This window comes from Atractosteus spatula, chromosome 1, assembly GCF_055471065.1.
Source record: "Atractosteus spatula isolate fAtrSpa1 chromosome 1, fAtrSpa1.hap1, whole genome shotgun sequence".
Lineage (NCBI taxonomy): Eukaryota > Metazoa > Chordata > Actinopteri > Semionotiformes > Lepisosteidae > Atractosteus > Atractosteus spatula.
In genome coordinates this window covers 1,218,714-1,234,108 of record NC_142706.1, presented here as the reverse complement: position 1 = coordinate 1,234,108, position 15,395 = coordinate 1,218,714, and the positions used below count along the sequence as shown (strand labels likewise).

At 47.9% G+C, this 15,395-nt stretch overlaps 1 protein-coding gene across 1 annotated transcript; it reads left to right on the top strand.

The window, feature by feature from the left end:
• Positions 1-526: 526 nt before the first annotated feature.
• On the top strand, positions 527-14,182 carry LOC148840368 (phosducin-like protein 2). The gene is made up of 7 exons (XM_088926492.1): positions 527-611; positions 1,900-2,021; positions 5,890-6,001; positions 6,892-6,982; positions 7,269-7,412; positions 11,275-11,483; positions 14,049-14,182. Exons 1-7 carry the CDS (start codon positions 527-529, stop codon positions 14,180-14,182), a joined length of 897 nt encoding a protein of 298 aa, XP_088782618.1.
• Positions 14,183-15,395: the final 1,213 nt, after the last annotated feature.

Below are 15,395 nucleotides of genomic sequence, written 5' to 3'. Positions count from 1 at the left end.
CATGTATATGTCCATGTAGATATTCATATACTGTATACATATACCTTTAATAATGTCTGCTGAGGATAAGCTCTGAATGGGGAGTGCACACGCAGACACTGGATTTGAGATGCATTTTAGCCTTGTGCGTTTATATGTTGACTGTCAAAAATCAAAACAAAGAGATGGGGTATATACAGGCACAAAACTATAAGAGCAAGTCTTCCCAGGACCTGCGACAATCTCAGCATGATACTTGTGGAAGCACCATTGGTCGGTCACTGACAACCAGCGATCCATAGTGTTTTTTTCCGAGTTCCCTCAGCTGCTGCCGCTCCAGACAGCTGGAGCACGAGCACTGCCTTTAAAACAGCTGTGTGCCAGGGGCTGGGGCTGTTGCAGAGCCAAATATCAAAGCAGCAGATAATTCAACAGCTCTACACAAATGTCAGGACTATAAGCAACACATTTCAAGATACAGAAGCTGCTGCATTAGCAGGCAATTATGATATAATTGGAGCGATGGAAACAGAGGTAGCAGGGAGCGATGGAGACCAGTACAGCACTAGTGGAGACACGGTGTTCAGGGAGACAGGAAAGGAGCAGCAGTGTGTTTGAGACAGAGCTTTCAGGTACAGCAGCCCAATCTAGAGGAATCAGGAGTCAGACCTCCAGAGAACTCAAAAGCCAGCGTCAGGAGTTGTGCTACAGCTTCCCGAGTTTCGGTGTCAGTTATAAAGCCGTCTTGAATAGCAACATCGAGGATGAGTGTGTAAAGGAAGAGTCGACAGTGTGGGAGATATTAATTCTCTTCACCTCGACTGTGACGGTAGCAGTCAAACAAGATCATTCTGTATATGCTATATCTCTCATTCACATGGACTACACCACATTTAAAACACATGGATATAATATATTACATACTGTATATATAGATCAAATCTGTCACGTGCCAGGCTGGTGCCAATGAGTGAATCCGCTTGACCTGGACATCGGATACAGCGCAGGGCCTGTACAGTGGCGACAGACGGCACCAGAACTCATTCATACATATCACCAGAGACAGCGGCGCGCTCTGTAACAGCACAGCGAGCACATTGCCACTGACTCCTGGCTCGGAAGATAAGGTGAAGAAAAGCTGTGGGTGGAAAGTCTGGAATTTAAAGAGCCACAGTTTGTTGGTTTTTTTCGGCTTCAGTTGCAGGAGGAAACGCATCACATTTTTCTTTACGATTTATGAGTCTCCTCACCTTGTACACAGTTTCAGCTCTGAGCAATGAAGGCATCAAGGAGAGACGCCTGGGCATTGGGAGTGCGTTAAATGTAATTGATCACGGGTTTTGAAACAAGAGGGGAACTTTTAACCAAATGTCTCTGATCGTTAGAAAAAGAGCAGTTCTGACTACTGGCAGATCTGAAAATCTCTCTCCATGAGAATAAATACTTTCACTCCAGGCAGAGACTTGTGGTGTCCCCAGACTCAGGCTTTGTTTTTCACATCAAGAGCTGCTTTCTCTCATAAAAAGCACTATGTTGTGTCTTCGCTCAACCTTTTTTAGCACTTTCAAATGGTTCAGCAATGCCTCCACTCTGCAAAGCTGTTTTTATTTGCCCCTGTTGTTCAACCAGACAATAACATCACTGTTGAATACTGGACACTGGTGTGGTGTATTGCTGTGTTGTGTCTAGTTTATGATTTAAGAAGCCATACGAGAGCTGCTCACTTTTGATGATTCATTCTGAAAAATAAAGCAGTAAATGCCCAAATACTATACATCCTCCTTTATCTTCTTTTCAGAAAAACAGTACTGAGAAAAATAAACGGAGGCATGGGCTCCTTTAATTGGTTATGAATTCATGGAAACAAATTCAGTCTCTTGGCTCTTGGCAAAAAGAAAAGATTTTCTGTTTGTGCTCCAGACCTGGGCTTGGTCAGAGGGGAGGAATCTCCACCTTTAGCAAGGTCATTGGCCCTCAGGTGGTCCAACAAGAAGCAGAGGAACCTCAGGAAGGGGCATAACAACAGAGACACTCCCATACTGGTGGGAGTCTGGAACAAGCGACCCAGCCATGTTTTCCACTAACTACTGCCTAATTACAAGAGCTGCTACTGAGCGAGCTGGATGGGTGGAATGGCCTGTCCTTTACAACCTCCCTGATGTTCCTCGATGCTGAGAACTGAGACTGCGAGGCTGCGGGAGACCTGTGAGGAAAGGACCCACGCTCAAGGGCAAGTGAGGCTCTCCAAGACTGTCTCTTCGTGCCACAACCTGGATGAGCAAAAGGGAGCAAATTGAAGCCGGCCTGATAACAAAGGAGCTCCTCAATCTGGAAAATTGAGGAGGTCAGACCCGTCCACTTACAACGCCGCGAAGGTGGGAGTCGTAATTGAAAGTGGAGATGTTAATAAAGACAGTCCGTATTGGGGAATTGATTGCCTACTACTTCAGGGGGTGCCCGGTTTTTGAAACCTACAGTATAGTCTAAAAGCCCCCTTGGCCTTTGAAATGGAAATTCAGTCAATAAAACCTGCAAAACGAAGACGTCAGGCTGGAGTCTGAGGTTTTTCGAATTCTGTAACAGTGGACTTCAGAGAAGAGCCTGATACTAATTTGAATGTTTCTAAAATTGTTTTCAGAGTGAAGTGCTTGAAGTGCGCATCTGGTCACAACACATACTGTTTCAGAAGGGAGACTGTAGATTTCTATAGCTAACCAAAAAAGCTGTTTTTAAGTGGCCATACAGGGTTGTAGCTCTTCAGTTCACAATTCTGAGACCATTTTTTTCTTGTTCTCTTATAACAGAGATACCCATTTTTAACTCACAAAAGCTGAAATGAACAAAGAACATGTTGGGAATTCGAACCTGGATGTGATGTTTTCTCTACCTTTAGTTGTTCTAAACAATTTTTTATGCCAAAAATGTGGCAGGGTGGTGCAGTGGTCAGCACTGGTGCCTCACAGCCTGGGTCCCTGGGTTCAATTCCAGACCTGGGGTGCAGCCAGCATGGGTTTCCTCTGGGTGGTCCAAGTGGCTTCTGAGAAAACTGGCCCTGGTGTGAGTGTGTGAGCATGTGTATCAATGTGTGCCCTGCGATGGACGGGTGTCCTGCCCAGGGTGTACCTGGCCCTGGTGTGAGTGTGTGTATCAGTGTGTGCCCTGCAATGGACGGGTGTCCTGCCCAGGGTGTACCTGGCCCTGGTGTGAGTGTGTGTATCAGTGTGTGCCCTGCGATGGACGGGTGTCCTGCCCAGGGTGTACCTGGCCCTGGTGTGAGTGTGTGAGTGTGTGTATCAGTGTGTGCCCTGCGATGGACGGGTGTTCTGCCCAGGCTGTACCTGGCCCTGGGGTGTGTGTGTGTATCAGTGTGTGCCCTGCGATGGACGGGTGTCCTGCCCAGGGTGTACCTGGCCCTGGGGTGAATGTGTGAGTGTGTGTATCAGTGTGTGCCCTGCGATCGACGGGTGTCCTGCCCAGGGTGTACCTGGCCCTGGTGTGAGTGTGTGCGTGTCTGGTACAGGTTCTCCTCCTTGTCATCATTGCTGATGATGGCTTGATCTCAATGGCATCCTGCTGGAAAGCTTATGGCAGGACTCCCCAGTCTGAAGCAGTTGTTAGCTTAAGAACTGTGGAAAAGAACAAGGAAAAGGAAAAATATTCTTGAGAATATTTCTACAAAAGGTTGTAAACCAAAAGAAGACAAACCTCTGGGTAATGTTATTATGCCAAAATCATGTCAATGTGCCATTGAAAAATAACTAATTTTCTTCAGGGGCAGCATACGGAAGTATGGAAGCCCGTTTCCGCCAGGGAGTAAAAAAACCGCGCTGTGGTATCTCGCAATTACGACTTTTTATCTCACATTTGCGACTTCGAAATGCCCACATTTCGTCGTCTGTCCTCTTGTTATTGTAACGGAGTCGGGTTCCAGGGCTTGTGCCCTCGCCGCTCCCACCCTAGCTCCTGTCTCACTGCACGGGCTCGAACCCGGGTCTTGCCAGCTGAGCTAAAGAAGACCTTCTTTTTTAAGTCAAAAAGGACATACAATGAAAATATGTATAAAGTATAAGTTTCAGCTTTTATAATTGTGAATTCCTCTGGACGTGAAGTGTCTATTTCTGTATCTTTTTTTCATATTCTGTCTCCGTTTTCGTATTTCTGGTGTTTAAATAAAAACTTTTTTTTAAAAAGCCCACCGTCCACTATTCCATCCGGGTACTATGGAAGCCTCACTGGCGGAAATGGGATTCCATAAAAATTAGTGTGATTAATTTGATTTTTATCAGGGCACTGTGCAAGACAAGTCTTCAGGCCTATAGATCTATGATCCTGTACGATTCATGAATGTAGTGTAACGGACCGGCCGACATACAGGTTATGCGATCTGGTTGCAGTGTGGTGACGGCACCGCCCTCCACTGCGCATAACAGGGCTGCTGGCCGCCGGGGCTGCAGAAAGTGTTCTTGAGCTCAGCTGGCAAGACCCGGGTTCGAGCCCGTGCAGTGAGGCACGAACTAGGGTGGGAGCGGCGAGGGCACAAGCCCTGGAACCCGACTCCGTTACAATAACAAAAGGTCCCCACTCTGGTAAGCCGGCTCGCCCAACCCTCAACGGTGGCCGCATGCGTTACAGGGCGATGAAATGTGGGCATTTCCAAGTCGCAAATGTGAGATAAAAAGTCGCAATTGAGAGATATAAAGTCGTAATTCTGAGTTTTTAAGTCGCAATTCTGAGATATGAAGTCGTAATTCTGAGTTTTTAAGTCGCAATTCTGAAATATAAAGTCGCAATTGCGAGATATAAAGTCGGAATTCTGAAATATAAAGTCGCAATTGCGAGATATAAAGTCGGAATTCTGAGATTTAAAGTCGCAATTGCGAGATACCACAGCGCGTTTTTTTTTTGTTTACTTCCTGGCGGTTTCCATACTGAAGATTAGTTTATCAGTGCCTCCAAAAATCTTAAAAAATCAAATAGTTTAAAAAGAAAAGCAAAGGTATTCAGTGTCATTTACCCTTCACGTGCACAGTGTTAGAGCTTTCAAAACTTTCTATCCTTGTTACTTAAGCAGGCCCTTGGTCATGATTATTGTGACATCATTAAATGTTTATTTTCATATGTCATCAAAGTTTGAAAATAAACATTTTTGTAGTATCTAGATCTTAATGGAAGTGTGAGGTCTGAAGTGCACTTCTTAGTTTTTGCATTTGGAGACAGAAATCCTTTCTAAAGAAATGCAGGTGAAGATATTGTTTGTATTATTATTGAAATGTATGATTATATTTGAAGAAAAGGACACATAATGCATTTCATGGCAGTAGAAGGAGTATTGAGTTGATTTTATCTTTTGGAATCGTCACATGAAGATTTGTCAAATACAATATTCTAATATTCATAATTTTCTGATTAATAATATAAAGACAAAATAATGAGAATGAGACCAATTTAAAGCCATGTCCAATGTGTTGGATGATGCTACAGGGGATGAGAGTATCAATTCTCCCTGTGGTTGCAGTGTTGAAGATGAAAGAGGTGAAGACAGTAATAATCCAGGAACATCAACATCTGATTTACTGTTTTCCTGCTTGGTCATTTGTAAGCTCCTTGATTTCTCCTTTCTTTCTTTTATGAAAATGTATTTTTTTTATTACAGAGACTCAGAGTGCTATATTATTATTAATATTACTTCTTGCTCTATTGGAAATGTAGCAGGAGTCTGTGTGATATGAACTGGTCCTTTAAGACGAGACAGCTCCTTTCCTGGCTTGATGAAACAGAGGAACGTGAAAGGGTGGGCTGAATGGGCTACAACACAAGTCACCCATCGTTAATACTGCAGATATCCACGGTGCTGGGCTGGTGCCCATTCCGGACACTGACGTCCCACTCCCCGGCCAATGTCTTTCCCAGGACCCCTCTGAAGACACGGAGTGGAATGACATCCTGAGGAGATTCGGGATTATCCCTCCGAAGGAGGAGCCCCCTGATGAAAGTGAAGGACCGCCTTCAGGAGACGAGGATGGTAAGATCCCTATTGGGAAAAGAGCAGACAGGTGTGCTGGGCATCAGCAAGAAGGCCAGGTTCTGCGCAGTGCTGTTGACCAGAGGACAGCTGTGTCCCATGGCACACATAGTACCCCGAGGTGAAGAACAAAGCACGTGATGTTACTTTTTGCTTCTATTTTGGAATGCAAAAAAAAAAAAACAACAACTGCATTGGGAGTTTCTATACATCTGAGTCACAGAAACCACAGGACAATATCACTGACAACAATTACCAGTGTGGAGGAGTGGTTTCTCTCTGACTGCAGGGCTGTGGGACGTGTTGCTGTACCTCAGAGCACAGTACTTCTCTCAGATCGCTCCTGTGTTCCCTAGCGCTGTAATCCATGCGATAAAGAGCCCTCGACAGGAATCGGCATGTTATCAAGTTAATACACCAATGAAGCTTTACACCAACTATTTTCTCTCATATCGATATACTGAATTAAGTGGTCTAGTTTTTGCAGGATATCAGTGCCACCTAGCGTGCAGCATTAGGGAGGTACAGTACTTCCATGTTACTGTTTCTGTCAGATCCTAAGATTAATTCTACTTTGGACCTGAAATGAAATATATCACTAAATAGAACCAGACTTCCTTATATTCATTATACACTCAGCTACATCCCACCATGAACAAAATGTGAAAAAGTAGTTCATAGCAGGATGGTGGAAAATGTTACAGAACTCTTGTCATGTAGTTTCCAGTCCACAGGTACTGTAACCTTCCTAGACACTAGGCTTGAGGGCCTTCCTGTTTCCTAATGCCCAGTTGTAAAGCTGCCTTTGGGAGCCTCGTTAGCAGACTCTCAGCACCTCGTCCTCCAGGTGTTCCTAGAGCCACTGGGCGTCTTGCTCTTGCGGTTCACAGGCAGTGAATATGAGCGGATGGGTTTGGCAGAGCTGGAGGAGGCCGAGGATGATATTTCTGAAGAGGACCAGCGAGCACTTGAGTCCTACAGGTGAGAGCAGAGCCCCAACACCCCAACATCCCAGCACCCCAGAGCCCCAGTACCCCAGCACTCCAGTACCGCAGAGTCCCAGAACCCCAGTGACCCAGAGCCCCAATGACCCAGCGTCCCAGTGACCCAGAATCCCAGTACCCCAGTACCCCAGTGACCCAGTACCCCAGTTCCCCAGTACCCCAGTGACCCAGAGCCCCAGACCGGAGAAATGGATAACAACAATGCCACAATGCCAAGAGAAACCATGACGCAGGCCTGGCCTGTGCTTGTTCCCACCACCCAGGCGCCGCCGCCTCGCAGAATGGAGAGCGCGTGCGGGAGGCGGGCGTTTCGGCCAGCTGCACGAGATCCAGGGCGACCAGTACGTGAGGGAGGTCACGGCTGCAGGGGAGCACCTGTGGGTGGTGCTGCATCTCTACAGGCCAGGGTGAGGCCACACACACGACACGCATCCGTCACGCAACAGTTCGTTTTTCTCCACAACAGAAAACAGAGCACATATGCTTTAGTGACGGGGCCATTGCACTGGGCGAGTTACCCCTCCTCTCTGTAGTCGCAGTAAGGGTTGTGGTCTTTTAATAATAATTAATAATTCTTACACTTATATAGTGCTTTTCTGGACTCTCCACTCAAAGCGCTTCACAGGTACGGGGGGCTCCCCTCCACCCCCACCAGTGTGCAGCATCCACCTGGATGATGCACCAGTACTCTCCCAGTGGGGAGGAGAGCAGAGTGATTTAGCCAGTTCAGAGATGGGGATTATTAGGAGGCTATGACAGGTAAAGGCCAGAGGGAGAACTTGGCCAGGACACCTAGGTAACACCCCTACTCTTTTCAAGAAACTCTCTGGGATTTTTAATGCCCACAGAGAGTCAGGACCTCGGTTTTACGTCTCATCCGAGGCACAATGCCTTTATACAGTCCAGTGTCCCCGTCACTATACTGGGGCATTAGGACCCACACAGACCGCAGGGTGAGCGCCCCCTGCTGGCCCCACTAACACCTCTTCCAGCAGCAGCCTTAGTTTTTCCCAGGAGTCTCCCCTCCAGGCACTGACCAGGCTCACACCTGCTGAGCTTCAGTGAGCGGCCAGCTGGGAGCTGCAGGGGGATACGGCTTGGGGGGAGTTGAGATATCCACTATTTAGAGAGCAGGGCTGCATGTGCAAGGAGCCTGCCGGCAACCGGGACCGAGTCCAGGCAGGGGCAGGGAGAACTGCGCTCCTCACACCTACAGCTCACAGAAACATGAATTAAACACTATTTTCTTATGTCCAGGTTAGAAAGAATCAGCACCAATGAGTGCATTTCAAACTGCAATGAAAGTAAAATGTACACAATATCTTGTAAAACCTCCATCACAAAATAGACAAAATTTCCAGGTCTCACAGAGCCATGTTCTGTGATTCAGAATGAGGGAACAGAACTCCCAGTGAGGTGAAGTGGCCCTGTGACACTGTAAACAAGCTGGCTTGTGAACACGTCTCTTAATCCAACAGAAATACTGCTCTTGACTTCCAGACGGTTTTGTCGACAAATACTACTTACTAGTTAACTCTGCATGCAGATCACGTTGCAACATTTCTGGGGTGAAATGTCTGCTGCACAGCCTGTATTTATTTGCTTGTACACACACAGTTCATCAGCCTTTACAGTGACTAGTGAACAGGAAGGGCCACTTAATGTCACAATTCTCTCACACTCTTGCTCTCTCCTGTGGCGAGACCAGGGGTTGGCAACAGTATGACAATCATACGGTCATTTCAAAACGTTCACGATTTTGTGATTCATTCAGATTTTGTCAAATTTGTCTATACCGTCAATTAATTCATTTTGTTACCGAGATTCAATAACCGTTCTCAGAAATTGGGACCACAGCTCCTGTTTTTCTGTCAAGATATTGCAAGGTTTCTTTTCATCACTAACGAAACCTTGCAGGACATGTCAGAGTATGTCAGCTGCACCCTCGCCAACAGAAGCCAAAGAAAGAGCCAGAAACAGCCCGACGTGTGAGTCAGGAACAGCAGCATCTGGGAACAGGCAATGATTTCACTGACGTGAACACAGCTGTAAAGACTGGCACTTTATGACCTTCCTCCAGCAGCAGAAGCTTAAGGCATGGTGCCATCTTGTGGTTATTATGCCAAATAGCTGGAACAGGAAAAAATAAAACAGCACAGGAGATCAGAACAGGAGTCCAGAACAGAAGTTAAATCTCTCTCCTTTCTGACCCACTCCACGCTTGGGAGAATGGGTAAACTGATTAAGTAAGGGTTATCCTGGAGAAGCTTCGGAAACCTGCTGGATTCTGGACTCAGAGGAGCTGGCCAGTCCTGAATCATTCACACTGCTAATGTGTGCTGGGTATTATTACTGATAAATCAAATAAGGGGCAGTACAGTGGCGCTGTGGTTAGCTCCTGGGCTCAGTTCTGGACCTGGAGTGCTGTCTGCCTTGAGTTAGTATGTTCTCCCCATGTTCATGTGGGTTTCCTCTGGACACTCCACAGTCCCAAGACATACTTGCATTCACTTCTGGGACAACTAACCCAGGTGTGAGTGTCCTGTGTCTGTGTGTATTCTGTGTCTGTGAGTGTATGTGTCTGTGTGTGTCCTGTGTCTGTGAGTGTATGTGTCTGTGAGTGTATGTGTCTGTGTGTGTCCTGTGTCTGTGAGTGTATGTGTCTGTGTGTGTCCTGTGCCTGTGAGTGTCCTGTGCCTGTGAGTGTCCTGTGTCTGTGCGTGTATGTGTCTGTGCGTGTTCTGTGTCTGTGAGTGTATGTGTCTGTGAGTGTATGTGTCTGTGTGTGTCCTGTGTCTGTGAGTGTATGTGTCTGTGTGTGTCCTGTGTCTGTGAGTGTATGTGTCTGTGTGTGTCCTGTGTCTGTGAGTGTATGTGTCTGTGAGTGTATGTGTCTGTGTGTGTCCTGTGTCTGTGTGTGTCCTGTGTCTGTGAGTGTATGTGTCTGTGAGTGTGTGTCTGTGTGTGTCCTGTGCCTGTGAGTGTCCTGTGCCTGTGAGTGTCCTGTGTCTGTGCGTGTATGTGTCTGTGCGTGTTCTGTGTCTGTGAGTGTATGTGTCTGTGAGTGTATGTGTCTGTGTGTGTCCTGTGTCTGTGAGTGTATGTGTCTGTGTGTGTCCTGTGTCTGTGAGTGTATGTGTCTGTGTGTGTCCTGTGTCTGTGTGTGTCCTGTGTCTGTGAGTGTATGTGTCTGTGAGTGTGTGTCTGTGTGTGTCCTGTGTCTGTGAGTGTATGTATCTGTGTGTGTCCTGTGTCTGTGTGTGTCCTGTGTCTGTGAGTGTATGTGTCTGCATCTGTGTGTGTCCTGTGTGTCTGTGAATGTCCAGTGTCTGTGAGTGTCCTGTGTGTCTGTGTGTGTCCTGTGTGTTTGTGTGTGTCCTGTGTGTCTGCGTGTGTCCTGTGTGTTTGTGTGTGTCCTCTGTGTCCTATGTCTGTGAATGTCCTGATATGGACTGGAGTCCCGTCCAGGTTGTATCCCTCCTGGCACCTGTTGCTTGCTGGGATAGACTGGAGCTCCCTGTGACCCTGAAGTGGTTAGAAACTGGAGAGATGGATAAACTGCACAAGCTCTGCCAGAGCTACAGAGAAGAACAGAAGGCCTGTGGGAAAGGTGCAGTGGTGCTGATACCAGAATGAAGTGAAGCATCAGACCAGACCAAGTGCGGAACTGTCATCATACGAAAGTCTGAATTTCCTCAGCCTGTAGTGTACGCAGGCTGCATTCCGGACCGGAGCGGGAATTTCCCATGCTGAGCCGCCCAAAGCCTTCCTGTCCCCAGGAGGTAATTTAACAGTGGGGGATGGAGAGCAGACGGCACCTTCCCTCCGCAAGGCTCCTCTGGAGCTGCTGTGCCTCGGAGGTCAGGAGGCAGAATCTGCAGTTGGCGTCTCTGGGTTGTGCAAAGAGCAGGCAAAGGTGTGTCTGACAGCTCGTCTACCATCACTGGCCTGTCGTCTGCACATGTGCCTTTACTCCAGACAGAAAGATGATCCGTTTAGAATCGAGTTTACTGTGAGCCACTATATACTAGTTACTTTACAATACAGGTTAATAATTATGAGAGATCACATAGTCATAAAAATATAACTATATAAACTATATAAAAATATAACTATATAATGACTATATAAAAACATACAATAATTTATAGGCTTTATGTATGACACATCTCTTGGATTTTTTTCTTTTATTGTCCACTTCCTCATGTTAGCAGCTGGTGGCACTGCGGCAGTTCTGTCTGAGAGCCCTGCGCTCCTCTCTCCTTCCAGAATTCCAGTGTGCACGCGCCTCAATCACCACCTCAGCCGCCTGGCCCAGAGGTTCCCAGAGACCAAATTCCTGAGAATCGTGGCTGACAGCTGCATCCCAAATTACCCGGACAGGCACCTGCCCACCGTCTTCCTGTACAGGAACGGGCGGATCCACGCCAGCCTCATCGGCGAGGCTCAGTGTGGGGGCAGAAACATGCTGGAGGAGGGTGAGTGTCCGGCACAGCTGAGCTTGCACAGTGCGCTCCTCCCAGAGCGCTTCCTGGGGAACAACTATAGCACCGGTAACACTGGGTTTCACTTTATCACAGTTTAATTCCTAAATGTGGAACAACTGTGGATGTGCGCTTGTATTTTCTCAGTGACGTGAGACAGGTGGGAAAACTCTGCACCCTTGCTTTCTGTCCGAAGGGCGACAGGTCTGGGGTCCATGTTCGAGCTGAACAGAGTCAGATTCTTCGCCTTTTCCAGGTTTCTCAGTGTTATATCACCTAGCACGTCCATCTGATTAAACATCATGCATCATGCTCACAGGGCCCCGGCTAGCTCTGCTGGTGGAGCGTGAGCCTCACCCCCTCAGGGCAGTGGGTTCCTGTCCGGCGCCAGGTCCTCCGTGTTGGAGGTTGGGCACAAGGCTAACAACCCTGTCCTGTAAAAACAGGATGGTGCTGCCCCCATGTGCTGGAAGGCATAACGGGCAAACATCCACCCATCCATCCATCCATCCATCGTACTGACTATTCTGTGAGTAATCCAAGCAAAATACACCACTTGCAAAAATGAGGGGGGCCAGTACAGAACATGCTGATATTGAAAGGCCGTGCCAGCAGAGCTGCTCTCGCAGCCGAACGCCCCGAACAGACTCTGCCAGCAGGGGGCAGTGAGTGGCTGGGCTTGAGGAGCAGGAGACAGACTCCCGTCTCCCGCTCCGGCTGAGCCTTTCCCAGACCTCAGTCCGCAGGACTGGGCAGGTAAAGGCCTGCTGAAGAGAGCGTGGGATTGAAGCCTGCCTCCAGTGTGAGCAATACGCTGCTCTGGGGCACTGGAAGGCTCGTCTTGAGTTTAGGCATTGCTTATTTTGTGCGAGCAGCGCAGCATGTCGTCTTGAGCGCAGTGACTAAATCAATTACTCCTGTCTTGATCCACTGAGTGCTGGACACAAACTGACCGCAGGCTGAAGTCATCTTTTCACAGAAGCAAGAAACGTCCCGTGGTTTTGAGAGATCCTATCTTATCGAACATGATAACATCCGTAAAAACAGCTGCAGTCCCCTGTCAAGGCCAAGGCAATATGAACAGTGAATGTACACAGATGATAATAATAATAATAATACGGATAATAACATGATAGTTTTGGGGGGTTATTGCTTCATTAAAACCTTCACACTTGGTCATTGTCTGCAAAGGAACAAGTAATAGGTTTATTCCATGCTGAAAAAAGAAGAAAGAAAACACAACGTTTCGGCCGTGGAGCCTTCTTCAGGTGTGTCATAGTCTGCTGCCTTGGAGCTGAGGCCTGTACGGACCCGAGCAGGATGCAGAGACCCATTGTGTCCACTAGATGGCAGGCGTTCTCCTCCCTCAGTGATCTAGGCTGCGCTCTTCCGTTCTGCCTCGCAATCTACCTGTGACGTGCAGAGCTGTCACTAGACGTAGAAAGGACAAAAATCTATCAGCTCTTTCTGTGTCAGCAAGCATAAGTTACCATGGCCACAGCTGGTAATATTCCAATGTTTTCACTAAAGCATCTGTAAATATCAAAGGAGTAAACGCATCATCCAGGTGGGGCTGCACACTGGGGGTGGTGGAGGGGATCCCCATTACCTGTGAAGCTCTTTGAGTGTAGAAGAGCTATATAAGTGTAAGAAATTATTATTATTATTATTATTGCTCTGGTCTTCAAAGATTTTTGCTCACACTAGCGTGGACATGCTATTCAGCTCCAGGATGTTGGGAACTCATGCACTCTGTCTGCTATGTGCTCAGCAACCTGACACGAGACTCTATTAACCCTGTTGAAGAATGTGAGCTATTCCCCTGTGTGTGGTCATCATTTTGCAAACAGATTCCTAGCTGATTCAGTTTAACGGATGAGTGCTTATCGTCTGTGTTTTTGTTTTTACGTCATTGCACAGCTATTGATTTTCCCGATAATCATGTTTATTTTGATCTCCTTCCTGGTTGGCAGTTAAACTCCTAACTGCTGTACCACCCAACCCTGGCAACATATCAGAAGGGTGTAAGTTCTGGCGCAGCACGGGGTGCAGTGGTCAGCATTCCTGCCTCGCAGAGCTGGGGCCCTGGGTTCGATTCGGGACCTGGGCTGCTGTCTGTGTGGAGTTTGCATGTTCTCCCTGCGCTCATGTGGGTTTTGTCTAGGTGCTCTGGTTTCCTCCCACGGTCCAAGGGTATACTGGTAGGGTAATTGATTTCTGAGAAAACTGTGTCTGTGTGTGTCCAGTGCCCGCTGCCTGCTGGGGTAGGATACGTTTGCCCCATGACCCTGAATTAGAAGAAATGATTAGAAAGACAGATGAATGTTAGGAAAATGACCTGAATTTTCCTCCATTCCTTGCTCCAGACCCTCTCAGCTATTCATTTCAAACGAATCTGAATTAACACCTCCTAAGTTGTAAAGTGCGAGCACAATAACAGAATAAGTATTCGTTCCCGTATTTAGCTTTAATCCATGATCCTGCGCCTGAGGATCTGTTGAACCCGTGGAGCCTCTCTCCGGTGGGCTCTGCGTCAGGCTGTGCCGCTTGCCGTTCCAGAGCTGGAGTGGATCCTGGCCGCAGTGGGGGCCATTCCCGCGGAGCGCCCGGGGCCCCTCGGAGAGGACGCGGCGGCCATGCTACTGTCCTCCATCCTCCACAGCTGCAGCCAGGGGCCGGGCGGCTCCTCCTGAGGGCCACGGTGCTGACCACAGACGCCAACGCAATAAACTCATTTTTTCCGCCCACACTTGGTTTTCTCTGATGGTCTTCTCAGAGAGATTGACGGCATCAGCGCAGTGGGTAACATCTAGACACTCCACCCCAGTCTGGAGCACGAGTATCGAGTGCTGACGCTGAGCTGAAGGGGAGGGGCCCGTTCCCAGACGTGGAACGAGGAGCCCGAGACGGTGATCACACGCTGTTACAGTCACGCCAGTCAGTCAGTAGCTCAGTAGCTCAGACTGTTACTCCTGCACCAGTAACACCACAGGCAAGATGACGACATCATGCACGACGCATACCAGCGAACCTCCCCGGTGGCAGTCTGTCTGCGGGTGGGCTGGCCGGGCAGTTTCGACCAGCCTCGCCGTGCGTACCTCGATCGGAGTCGCATTTCAGTGACTCTTTCGTACAGACTTGCCATCGCCCCTTTGTGTTTTCTTACACACCTGTCAAAAAACCTGGATAAGACGTGTGCAAACAAGTCAATAATGATAAGGAGAAAGGAGAATCCACTCTTCCTGAACTGGGATCCCCTCCTCCTTGTGTTCCCCGGACATAGAAAACACAGGCGGGGTGGGGGGGGGTCTGTGTACTGTAGGCGTCATGGAACCTCAGGTGCTGCAGCTTCTGCACCTCACTACAGAGGACTGCGAGCTTCACTGGGGTCTGCATGCTGTTTTCCATTCATTTCTACAGCGGCCCCGTTAGCTCTTTCTACATTTACACAGGTGTGATAAAAGATTTTGAACCGTACATAAATAAACTCAGGCCCATGTCATTAATTAGGAAGTTCAGACTTTGCTTTCATTTAAAAAACGGCACCTTTTGCAATACATTGAGCTCTGTCAGGAGAGCAGGCCTGCTGGCCCAGTGGTGTGCTGCTTGGATTGCTATCTCACAGCTCCGGGGTCCTGGGCTCAGTTTTGGACTGGTGTGCAGACCCGCTCTGTGTGTGCTCCAGGGTGAATGGGACATGCAATGACGGCCGATTACAAAATCTGAATAAACGATCTTTCTTAAATCACAGTCATCTACTGTATATAATTTGACCCCTAAATTGACTTTTTCTTCGCCTTCCTATGTGTTTCTGAACACATATTTATCTGACTAATCAATTTTAAAAATCCATGCTCTTCATTTCGTAGGGACATTTCTTTTAATATGAACGATTCAAGCATGTAA